The 13,191-nt window shown below is 41.1% G+C and overlaps 1 protein-coding gene across 1 annotated transcript in view; it reads right to left on the bottom strand.

The window, feature by feature from the left end:
- Positions 1-13,191, bottom strand: part of igsf21a (immunoglobin superfamily, member 21a) — a gene marked incomplete at its 5' end in the record, with an annotated part of 652,865 nt that overhangs the window by 86,722 nt on the left and 552,952 nt on the right. The window contains one exon of the mRNA XM_060909758.1: positions 1,408-1,523. Within this exon, the coding sequence (XP_060765741.1) occupies positions 1,408-1,523 (116 nt within the window). The remainder of the gene's footprint in view (positions 1-1,407; positions 1,524-13,191) is intronic.

The following is a 13,191-nucleotide window of genomic DNA, read 5'->3' as shown; positions in this document are numbered from 1 at the left end:
CAATTCTAAGGTCCCTTCACTGGCTTCCAGTAAGCTACAGAATTGACTTTAAAGCATTGCTGCTGGTGTACAAATCTCTAAATGGTACAGGGCCCAATTACCTCTCTGATATGTTGCAGCAGCCTAACCCAATCAGATCTACCAGATTGCAACAGAAAAATTTACTATTAAAACCAGTTGTTAAAACAAAGTGTGGTGAAGCAGCTTTTAGCTACTATGCAGTACAGCTATGGAACCAACTGCCAGAGGACATCAAAAATGCTCCTGCTGTTGGCAGCTTCAAATCTAGGTTAAAGACCAAGCTGTTTTCAGATGCTTTCTGTTAAATAATTAATATTTTTACATTTTTTATAATCTTTACTTTCTCTGCATGTTTTAAATTTACTTTAATTTTATTGTATTTTATTCCGCTGGTTTCTTTTTCTTTTTCTCCTTTTTTCTTTTTGGCATTTTATTATTTTAGTTCTACTGTTGTTTAATTCTTATTATTTTCTTTTAATTCTTTTAATTAATTGTTTTAGATTAAAAATAAAATTATTTTATGTAATTTTATTTCTCTATTGTTTACTGTTTTTGTTTTTGCTTCTGTAAAGCACATTGAACTGCCATTGTGTATGAAATGTGCTATATAAATAAACTTGCCTTGCCTTGTCTTCTTCTGAAGAAGAAAAACACTGAGCCTCTTCCCCTTAAAAAAGCTGAATATATACAAGTAATTTTGGACCACGTTCCCCATGAAAAGCATTTCAAGATCCTGAACATTCTTAGGTTTGCACGTTCTGTACTTCCAACCCCAGGTTTTCAGATTTTCTGGATACTGAGAGCAATAGTTGCTAGGTAATTGGGGACTTTTCATTTGTAAACTATAATCCCAGCCAAAGTAAAAGTCTGTTCATGAAGAGGCCGATGAAGCGGATAAAGAGGATGGACAGAAAATCATCTCCAGCGCTAGGAATGAACTCTTGAGCACTGATGGAGATTGCCACAAGTGAGGCCAGCATGTGGTGTAGCCCAGCTCCAGGCAGGGTGGCGGAAATCATTTTCACCTCGTGCTCCTGTCGCGCTAGGCACTTAATTGCAAACAGGATAGATCCGGAATACATAACCATGCACCCGTGGAGCATGATTAATGGCCTGGTGGAGTTCAGGAGCACAGCTAAACTGAGTCATGGCAACATCCGGAAAAGTTCATGGCCCCAATTTTCAGCAACGTGGGCTACCCAAAATCAAGATTTTGAATGATGTAGAATTTTGCAATTTATACAGTAAAGCAGTCAAGCACTGGGTCTTTTGTTTCAGCGTTCAACAGAGCACCACTGTAAAACTCTGAATTGACCTGTGGAAAGGGTGGAATGAGGATGACCCTGATGTGATTTGTGATGTGTGTGTGAAGTAAATTTGACTTACCGATGGTGCAGGCTTGCCTCCTTTGGCAGTGCAGATCAGAGTGAGGTTCTGGGCTTGGTAGCGGCTGAATGGCGCTGGTGTGTTCTCTGCTACTACTGAGATGTTGTTTGGAGGCGCTGCGAAGGGGAAAAAAAGGGACATCCATAAGCATACATAAAAAAAAAAGTTCAATCACGGGTACACCACTTGACACAAACCAGCATGATGAGCATTAATAATGCTTTTTGTAAAGGCTTTTCATACAGTTTCTTACTCATCCATTTCATCAACCCCCTCAGCCTCACATACTGGATTTCCTTTAGGTCTCTTAGGACTTTGAAACACTTAACTTCATGAATTTTCGATGCCATTTCAACGGTTGAGATTCAGGCAAAGTGATGGACAGTTGAGAACATTTCAGCAGATTATTTATTCACATGAGGGATGGAACAGAATGAACAGATAATGTGCCCTTTTTTGGGACTGAGTGGGAAGTTTTGAATTTCACATGAGTGAGCAGTCAGATAGTGTTGTAGTCAAGACCACCTAAACTGAGACTATCACTACGTTCACACTGCAGGCTGAAGTGACTCAAATCCGATTTTTTTCGCCCATATGTGACCTGTATCCGATCTTTTATTGACAATATGAACGACACAGATCCGATTTTTCAAATCCGACCCAGGCCGTTTGGATATGTGGTCCTAATTCCGATTCCTATCCGATCTTTTCATATGCGACTTCAGTCTGAACCGCCAGGTCGCATTCATCCGACTTACACGTCATCAACAAGCCACAAACGTCACTATTCTGCGCTGAAGTAGGCGGCGGGTCTCTCAAAAAAAGTTACAACAACATTTGAACGGAGGTTGCAGTCACTACCCCGCAGAACGCCTGAGCCAAAACCCTTGCCCTCTTCCTTCTCAACCTCCTCCTTAACATCAGGCTATTGTGCATGTTCTGGCTCCGTCGCAACAACAACTGCATCATCGCCAGGTACTCCATGCTGGCTACTGTCATACACAGGAAACTTTAGGTTACTTCCGTAAACACTGGCCATGCTCACTGCGTGTGACGTCGTCGTATCCTGCAATGCGCATGCGGAACACTTTTAGGTCGCTTTTCGTTCATACTGAGGATCACATACAAGTCGCATATATTTGTTAATGTGAACGACCTCACAAAAAAATCGGATTTCACAAAAAAATCGGAATTGAGCATTAAGCCTTGCAGTGTGAAAGTAGTGCAAGTCATGACCAAGACCAGAGTGTATCAAGACCAAGACGAGATCAAGTCAAGACCAAGACCAAGGCAGGGCGAGACCAAGTCAAGACCAGAACCAGACTAATGTGTGAGAAAGGGGTGGAACAGGAAAAAAAAAATCAAATTTGCAATGAGTCACATGATTGGTCGCATTTGAAGCAGGAAGTTTTACATCCAATCATGGTAACAGCGTTAACAAATAAATCCGACAATGCACAGGCAATTTAGTGAAATCTCCACAGTTGTGGTCTTGACTGGTCTTGAAATAAAATCCTGAGTCCTCTATGTCTGAAACCGAGACAAGACCAAGTAAAAATGTGGTCAATTCCAAGATGAGACCGAGACCTTCAAAAAAGTTGCCTTGAGACTGTTCTCAAGATCAAACTCAGTCTCGCATACTACAACACTAACTAGTATTAGTGTTGCACTAATAACACAATACTGCGAGTTGGCCTAGTGGTTAGCGTGTCCACCTCTCGACTGGGAGATAGTGAGTTCTAGTTGTGGTCGGGTCATACCAAAGACCATCATAAAAATGGTACCTATAGCTGTCTGGTGAGGCACACTGCAATACAGATGCGAGTAGGGAGTCAAATGAGTTTCTTACCTTCTTAATGCAATTTGAGATCAAACAGTAGAGGGTAAATAAAAAAAAGTCTCTCTAAAAATAGCCCTATTCGACACCACAACTGTAGTAATCCATATTATGTCAAGACCCACTCAACTAAGTAAAGAGAAATGACAACCATCATTACTTGAAGACATTGCGTGACTTTTAATTCATAAAAATAAAGGAAAACCATTGAAGGTGTGTCCAAACTTTTGGCTGGTACTGTATAATGCATTCAGTTACTGGGAAATGGTCAATGATGGAGCTACTGTTACCAGCCTGAAGCTCATCCATCCATCATGTAGTGGTTAGCACTGTCGCCTCACAGCAAGAAGGTTCTGGGTTCAAGCCCCGTGGCCGACGGGGGCCTTTCTGTGTGGAGTTTGCATGTTCTCCCCATGTCTGGGTGGGTTTCCTCCGGGTGCTCCGGTTTCCCCCACAGTTCAAAGACTTGCAGGTTAGGCTAATTAGTGGATCTAAATTGACCGTAGGTGTGAATGTGAAGGAGTGTAAATGGTTGTTTGTCTCTATGTGTCAGCTCTGCGATGACCTGGCGACTTGTCCAGGGTGTACCCTGCCTCTCGCCTATAGTCAGCTGGGATAGGCTCCAGCTTGCCTGCGACCCTGCACAGGATAAGCGTTTAGGGATAATGGATGGATAGTTACATGGATACTGGATATGGTGGAATATTGGTGAAACAAATTAGTTCCTGCTCTGAATTACATTATATAGAGCTGTTATTCATAGTCAACAAAAGCAGCTTTTCATGTTACCAAGAAACCATAAATCGCATCCTTTGTCTGAAAACTTAAAGTTACAGCTTTACCTCTGACCGTTACAAAGCTCTAACACTGGAGACTCATTCTAAATATGCTCAATAAACATCTCCTTACAGAAAACTACACTGTGTCAACAATTAGAAATGGTTTATAATCTTTCTCTGGAGCGTTTCATGATACAAGTTCCCCGTGTCAGCTGTTTATCTTAAAAGCAAGGGCCGTCTACATCTCTATGAAAAACATCTGGAAATCAAGAGAGCTGACTACCCCAATAAAGATACGCTTGTTCAACTCAAATGTCAAATCGGTACTCCTATATGGCTCAGAAACTTGGAGGCTGACCAAGACAACAACCAAAAAACTGCAGACGTTCATCAATTGCTGTTTAAGAAGGATCCTGAGAATTCATTGGATGGACCATGTACGGAACGAAGTGTTATGGGAAAGATCCAAACAAGAACCCATAGGGAAGACCATCCTGCAAAGGAAGTGGAACTGGATTGGGCACACCTTGCGAAAGCCAAGTTCGAATGTCACCAGGCAGTCCCTGACATGAAACCCTCAAGGGAAGAGAAAACCAGGACGCCCCAAGAACACATGGCAACGCGACCTGGATGCCGAGCTGCGAAGAGCAGGCTACTCTTTCCGAGAGGTAGAAAACCTAGCACAGGATCGGCAACGTTGGAGAGAGGTTGTCCGTGGCCTATGCTCCGCAGGGAGCCAAGGGCCTAAGTAAGTAGTAAGTAAGTAAGTGTCAGCTGTTAGCACAGAAATGATGATCTATTACACCGAACACATTAATATAAACCTCGCAGCCAAGCAGTTACTGCAAAGCATTAATTTTCTGACCAATCAGAATCTAGTACTTAACAGCACCGTGGTATAAAGCAAATCATTATTTGTTTACCAATTAGTTGTTCATTAAGAATTACTGCATGGCTCGGATCTGTTAGCGGGTGTGGAACGGCGTCATCATTACACTATGTTGAAGACAGGCTGCAGTGGTACATTTGGTCCGGGCGGCTACTGAGAACTCGTTAAAAATGGCACCCCCTCTCAATAGCGCTCTTGGCAGCTTCCCATGTCTCATATCCTCAGGCTAGCAGTACTCAAAATGAAGTACTTGCATTATACAGCGTATTATATAGCCTCCGGCTTTAATTCTGCTCTGGTGTGGGCTACCTTTCTATATGTGAAGAGATAAACCAGCGAGACAATGCACTGCTCCCATGAGTGCTGTTACAGCTTTCTGCATTCAAATACTGTCCTGCACAGCTGTTTTAAATCATAAAAACCGGGCCATTCGCAAGGCTGGTCAACATGAGGGAAGGAGGGTGTTGGAGATGAAGTGGGAACACTCATACATATATTAACCACAGCCTCAGGCAAGGTCTCCTGTGGGATGTCTTACAAGTGCGTGATGGGGGGAAAAAGAAAAGAGAGAGGAATCTATCCCATAGCAGAAATTGAGCCTCAAGAAGAAGAAGAAGAAGAAGAAGAAGAACAAGAAGAAGAACAAGAACTTCTACTTCTCATGTTCGAGAATCTTTAAAAAAAAATCCAACATGGTAGTTCATTATTCAAATAAACACAGATGTGGCAAAAAAAAACACAAAAACATCTGCATTTCCCACTCTGCTGTCAGACATCATCAATGAATATCCCCTGAACTGCAATATCACCTGAAACACGATTTTCACAGATTCACTTTCACACCCGGCTGAGGAAATACAGCCCGCTGTTGCCTGTGTGTGAGAAATCGTGCTTGAAGTAAGTGAAGCAGGTTAAAGGAACTGCCCAGGGGAATAGCATTTATAAAATCTCCCAATCGATAACGCTGACATGAATGGGGGGGGGCAAGCTGTATGAAAACGGTAAAGGAAGTTCTTGTCTTGTTTATACTGAAATTTCTTTGGACTTTTTGAACCATCATGTTGTTTATTTGGTTTATAGAGTTGAGAATTTAGGAGTGAAATTGTCTATTTTAAAGGAAAAAAAATGACCATCTGGAGGTCTGCGGTAAATGGGTGGTGTAGTGGTTAGCACTGTTGCCTTACAGCAAGAAGGTTCTGGGTTCGTGGCCAGCAGGTGCCTTTCTGTGTGGAGTTTGCATGTTCTCCTTGTGTCTACATGGGTTTCCTCTGGGTGCTCCAAAGACATATGGTTAGGGTAACTGGTTACTCTAAATTGTCCAGAGGTTGTTTCCCAAGCCCAGAAATGGCAGGGTTGTAGCAGGAAGGGCATCCAGCATGAAACTATGCTCCAATTAACATGACATATGGATCAATAGGGTCCACATGGCAGTGACCCCACACATGTAAGTGGGACAAGCTGGAAGAAGTGAGTGAGGTCTGCGGTAAACATGTTTACTCTTCTATCAATACCCAGTGAAAATATGAATTTAATTGCATTGAAGCTAAACCTTAAAGGAACCTTACATTTTGTTGTGTATTTAAGTTACCTTTAAGACCAGCCCTTAAATTTAAGTTACTGTACGTTCACTGAACTTTTTCCATCCATCCATTATCCATAACCACTTATCCTGTGCAGGGTCATGGGCAAGCTGGAGCCTATCCCAGCTGACTATGGGCGAGAGGCGGGGTACACCCTGGACAAGTCACCAGATCAGAGACAAACAACCATTCATACTCACACCTACGGTCAATTTAGAGCCACCAGTTAGCCTAATCTGCACGTTTTCAAGCCACTGGGCTCGAACCCAGAACCTTCTTGCTGTGAGGCGACAGTGCTAACCACTACACCACCGTGTCACCAACTCCAAGACCCTTTATTATCTTTATTATCTTAAAAGTAGTAGTGACTTTTTAAGTACATTTAAATGTTGTAAACTTTAAGTAACATCTTAAAAATTCTTTTGAACAGCATTTTGTTATCTTTAAGGAATCATGGAAAGCCACTCAAAGTTATACGATAAGAATTCTTTAAGTTATAAGTAAATACGCTGAAATTTAGCATTTTGTGAACTTTTAGGATACTTTAAGAACATCTTAAAGCTGTTAATTCGTCTAGTGCTATTTGAGTATTTTCATAATTTGCTGAAATACCAAGATTTGTGGGTGGGAGGCGGGGCATGGCGGTGCTCCTAATCACAGATTTGCTTTCAAATTCTCTCACCGGTTTCATACACCATTTTGATGCACTCCTATGCTTGTGAAAAAAAAAGGTAGGTGTTATTTCATTAATCTATCGTTATTGGCTCAACCTTTGGCTGAAACCTATAGAGGTACCTGTCTGTATGTGGATGTTTAACAGAGTTCGAGCGTGTTTAAGAATGTAATTGGCGTACGAACCTCAAAGGAATAATACAAACTAGAGACCTGTGCAGGTCTGAGCTCAGCCTTTGTCTGATTGGGAGATAGAAGCTACGGTACATCAATAGAAAAAAATAGCCCGCTCAGAAATATGTCAACGCCAGGATTCGAATTGACATTGCAAAAGCTGTTCCTTTCTTCCCAACGATCAAGCGTCATTCAACAGTGCTTAATGCATACATGGCATAGCTTTATTAACAAATAGACCCTTCCCACTGACGTCACCGGAAATAAACAGACCCTGCGCCATATTGGAAGACCAACAAACTCGTGATTAGGGGGAAATAACGGCAGCGCGCGGAATTTAAACCCACGAGGCACTTGATTCATCATAAACCTACAATGGTAAACTTTTGTGCTGTGTTAGGGTGTTCTAACAAAGCTGATGGGAAAGGTGAAAAGAAGTCTTTCTACAGAATACCAGCTGTGATTGAGACACAAGGGGAGCAAACCAAGGAGCTTTCTGCCAGGAGACAGAGAATAAGTGCATTACTGAGTGTCTGTGAGCAAAGGAGAGCCTGAACGTTGCAACCTCCCTATTGGCTGTTTATTGGCTGTTTGTAAAAATGTATCAATTGTTGCCCTTCATCGCGGACTCGAGAGACGAGACCTGACGAGTTAGTTTGTTGGTAGCAGAACAAAATGTCTGGACACAAATCGGGTTTTCAGAAAAGGAAAGAAAATAAACGCAGGGTCGAAGATACAAAAAAGGAGGCAGAAAATGCAAAACGAGTTTTAAGGTAGGACAAATGGTTACTTTTCTGAGGCAGCCCGCCGTGGCTGCAGGCTTTCAGTTGTGTCATTGAATGGTTACTTTTCTGAGGCAGCCCGCCGTGGCTGCCTGCAGGCTTATTTATTATAGCCCATTTAGTTAAAATAGTTGATCTAAAATGTTTATAGTTATAGTTATGTGATGGTTGTCCTCAGTGTTCGAACTATGCCGAGATTTTCGGGGGGGGGGGTCCCTTTTTTTCCCTGGGGGTGCTTGCGCTTGTCTCGGAGCGCGGATCTCCAAACACATGAGAAGCCTATCTTACGCACATATCACACGGACTCCACACACGCATCGCGTCTGAAGTCATAACTCATCAGGGGAAATCGTGTCCGCATTGGCATGTTCAAAAAACAACCTCGCGTCAACAATGATACCACACGCAAGACCAAAAAAAAAACAGTCAGGCTACTCAACAACCAACCTGGCAGCAGCAGTCGTTGTCATATCGGTTTATTTTATCTTTGATGTAAACACAACACTTCGGATATGCAAATGCTTCCCGTTACACACGATTGCTATGTCAATAAACATCATTTTGCCAATATTTTAGAGACCCCCCCAACATTTCCCAAATCATGTTTTCAAGGGATCTCATGTCTGTTTCAGGGGATCTCGGATCCCCCGAGTACCCCCGTAGTTCGAACACTGGTTGTCCTGATTTAGACTGGTGTTTTTTGTTTTTTTTGGGGGGGGGGGGTGGCGCGATGTTGCACCCGGGTCCAGATTAGGGCAGAACCTGCCCTGGCTACATTTCAGGTGTAGTTTGTTTTATGTATCTATGTACTTGCATAGATGTGTACTTGGTCTTCCAATATGGCGACTACCGAAATCTCGCGGCGCGGTGACGTCATGCGGGATCCCTCTATACCTGCAAATGAAGCGTCGTTCTCATCAAAGACATTTTTCAGCCATTAAGAAAAATAGGAAAATAATCAACAATGTTGCACAATGCAACATGCATACTAATGTAACGTGAATTAACTTTACATTAATTATTTTAACTTTATAAATCATATTTTAACTTGTTTGTTTTGTGAAGTACAGTATAATGTCGTTAAATGAATGTCTGTGGATCAGGCTGGTTCCTGTTTTCTCTTATGTTATCGCAGTGATTAACAGTCATTCCTTCATTATAATCTCTTTCTTGAAGTTAACAGGACAAAACGTGCACCAATTCATGTTCCTGAGAAACCACAAAGTGAAACATCCTCGATCCTGTTTGAAAACAAAGTGCTAACACTGGAGACTCCTTCCGAAAATGTTAAATAAACAGCCTCTGATCGTCAGATTATATCAACAATAAAAGCTGGGAATATTAACCCTGCAGCTGGCGCAACTGTCTGACCAATCAGAATCAATAATTTAACAACTTCCAGTCATGGAAGTAAATATAGTTAATCTAGGTGAGCGTATGATTATATTCACATCCAGGATTTTCTTCCGAGAGTTAGTCCCCAGCCACCCAAATCCTCCAAATAACATCTTGAAATTGAATGAAAATCAGGTAAAAGTATGAAATCAAAGCTCACTCACACATCTAACCGTTCATGACTTACATCTTTCTAATCATAAATATTCCATTACACTCAATGTCGATCGCGTTGTCGAGAAGGTGAAAGTGGTGCTTTGCATGGATGACAAATTTACTCTTATGCAGTGGAAAATACTCTTGAGCTTTATTATCTTCCCCTGAAAGGAATACAAAATTATTTCATTTGCCGTCTCGGTTAATATCACAAATTCCCCTTAGGAGCCTTAAGGCTGTAAATTAATGGACCTCGGTCAGGTTGCTAATTAATATACAGCTCTAATGATAATCGGTGTTGTTTGACTCATAAAAGAGACACCGGCTCCCTAGTTTGTGAAATAAGAGAAGGAAATAGCTCATGTTTAATCAAGTCTAACCATAATTAACAGCTGATATTATTGCATATACATTTATGCAGAATATTAATTAATATTTTCAGTGTTAAATAATAAGCGACTTAAATTGAGTATGACAGCATTTTAAGACCACTGTTTACTTTCTTCTACAGAGAACAATTCCTAGTATTATTAAAAGAAGTTGAAATATTATAATTATATACATTTTCTCATTGTACCAGATATTATAAGTTGTTATACTGAAGTCTTGCATTTTAATTTAATAACAATGGCCCTAAATGTGTAATAATAAATAGAAGGGCACTCGGTAACCTGTGCCAAGCCATATATTAGAACATTCAGATGCTTACTATGTTTACTATGTATCCGGATTTGCATCAAAATCTAATCCAGGGGTCATCAAACTACAGCCCAGGGGCCGACTCCGGCCCGCCACCCCCCTTTGACCGGCCCCCCAGCACCTCTGCCCCCCACCACTTGAACCGGCCCTATGAGGCAATCCCCAAAAGTGATCATGGCCTATTTTTTTAAATTGCTTTTTGGCAAATAATAACATGTCTGCATCTTGTATTTTGTTGATTTTATCAATTAAAATTGATATTTAGTTATAAAATGAACTATTCATATTTTCCGAATTTTCATCATATGCTCGCAATCAAGCAGTGACAGGCAGCGCATGCGCAGAGAACTGTCAGTGTTCAGGACAGCAAAATGGCTAGCGGTAAGCGAAAAGCTGACAGACAGTGCAGAGTTTTTAAAGAACAGTGGACCACCGATTATTTTTTCTTTCAGCGTAAGGACCGTGCAGTTTGTCTTGTATGTAAAGAAAGTGTGTCGGTTTTCAAAGAATATAATCTGTGTCGTCACTACGAAACCCGCCACAAAGAGTATGCTAGTTTGCGAGGGCAAACAAGAGAAGACAGGATTCGGAGGATGAAATGCGGACTGGCTGCACAACAGAATGTATTCCTTCGCCAAACCCAGATCAACCAGGCTGCTGTCCGAGCTAGCTATAAGGTAGCTCACCTACTAGCTACCCATGGAAAGCCGTTTACTGATGGGGACTTTGTTAAAGTATGCATGCTTGCTGTGGCCGAGGAGGTGTGTCCCGACAAGAAGGATGCGCTCAACGCGGTGAGTCTCTCCGCACCTACTATGACCAGGCGAACCGAAGATTTGGGGGACAACGTGTATGACCAGCTGAATGAGAAAGCGTCAGAATTCGAGTTTTTTGCTTTGGCCATGGATGAGAGCAATGACGTGCAGGACACAGCACAACTGCTGTGATCTATTGATCTATTGCTCATATTATTATAATTTCACTGGTTTTTTAAAATGTATTTATTTTATAGGCCTATTTATTTGACCTTTATTAAGTGCTGCACACAATTATTATTAATATTATTAATAATATCAACAGGCCTACCTACAATTTATAATTTTCCACTCACCTTTGCCAGTGTCAATCACCTCAGCTAGGCAGATGTTTCTTACCTTGACAGCTTTGATGTTAATTTTATTAGAAAATAAATAAATGGAATATCTGTGGTATTTCAAATTAAAACAAAGTGTGAAGACTCGATTACTACTTTTGCAAACCACTAGTAAAGATAAACAAATATGTGCCAGGAATCAAGTGTGGATATAGTAGTGTGGATATAGTAGTGTGGATATAGTAGTGTGGATATAGTAGTGTGGGGATATAGTAGTGTGGATATAGTAGTGTGGATATAGTAGTGTTGATATAGTAGTGTGGATATAGTAGTGTGGATATAGTAGTGTTGATATAGTAGTGTGAATATAGTAGTGTGGATATAGTAGTGTTGATATAGTAGTGTGGATATAGTAGTGTTGATATAGTAGTGTGGATATAGTAGTGTGGATATAGTAGTGTGGATATAGTAGTGGGGATATAGTAGTGGGGATATAGTAGTGGGGATATAGTAGTGTGGGTATAGTAGTGGGGGATATAGTAGTGTTGATATAGTAGTGTGGGATATAGTAGTGTGGATATAGTAGTGGGGATATAGTAGTGGGGATATAGTAGTGGGGATATAGTAGTGTGGGTATAGTAGTGGGGGATATAGTAGTGTTGATATAGTAGTGTGGGATATAGTAGTGGGGATATAGTAGTGGGGATATAGTAGTGGGGATATAGTAGTGTGGGTATAGTAGTGGGGGATATAGTAGTGTTGATATAGTAGTGTGGGATATAGTAGTGTGGATATAGTAGTGGGGATGGCTGTGCCAGGCTAGTAATCTCTACTACACAATGAGGCCTGCTGGTGGTCATATTTGTCTGGGTCATACAATTCTATGTTAAATAGCTGACCCGACCCTGGCCCCCCATCACAGTCAGGAACGACAATGTGGCCCCCAGAGAAAAAAGTTTGGTGACCCCTGATCTAATCAATTGTTCCTTGGTTCATGACTCACCTTTTCTCCAAATTTCATCCAAATCCGTTCACTACTTTCTGAATTACGCTGGGAACAGACAAACAAATGGAGGTGAAAACATAATCTACTCCAACAAATTGGCAGGGATGGTAATAATAATAATAATAATAATAATGAGACCGTCCAACAAATTGGCAGGGATGGTAGTAATAATAATAATAATAATAATAATAATAATAATAATAATGAGACCGCTCACTCCGGCCCCATTTAGTCCAGAAGGAACGATCTAAAGTGGGCTACCTGGTGCAAAAATTGTTGCAAGCTATATCCACTATACACAAGCTATATACCATATAGAAGCGATATCCACCCTAGGAATACCGACCTCTTTGCCAGAAAGAATCCAAAACAGCGAGGAATTGACAGAGAAGAAGCGATTTTTGTTGAACTGCTCATTAAGGCTTAAATTAGTCCAAAACTTCAATAATAATTGTAATGAAGTAAATCTGGGTAGAAGTTACATGCACCCTAAGTCCCCCTACCTTCAGGCCAGAAAGAATCAAAATTGGTGAAGAATTGAGGGAGAAGAAGTGATGTGTGTGGAAACTGCTCGTTTGGGATCGATTAATTACTCCATATCTCCATTATTAATTGCAATTATACAAAGTTGGGTAGAAGCCACTGTATATGCACCCCAGGCAGACCGACCTTCCTGCCAAAAAGAATAAAAATCGATGAAGAATTGAGAGAAAAGAAGCGAT

Source organism: Neoarius graeffei, chromosome 26 (assembly GCF_027579695.1).
Source record: "Neoarius graeffei isolate fNeoGra1 chromosome 26, fNeoGra1.pri, whole genome shotgun sequence".
NCBI classification, from domain to species: Eukaryota; Metazoa; Chordata; class Actinopteri; order Siluriformes; family Ariidae; genus Neoarius; species Neoarius graeffei.
Note: the sequence above shows the minus strand (reverse complement) of the source record. Positions and strands in the feature narration are given on the sequence as shown.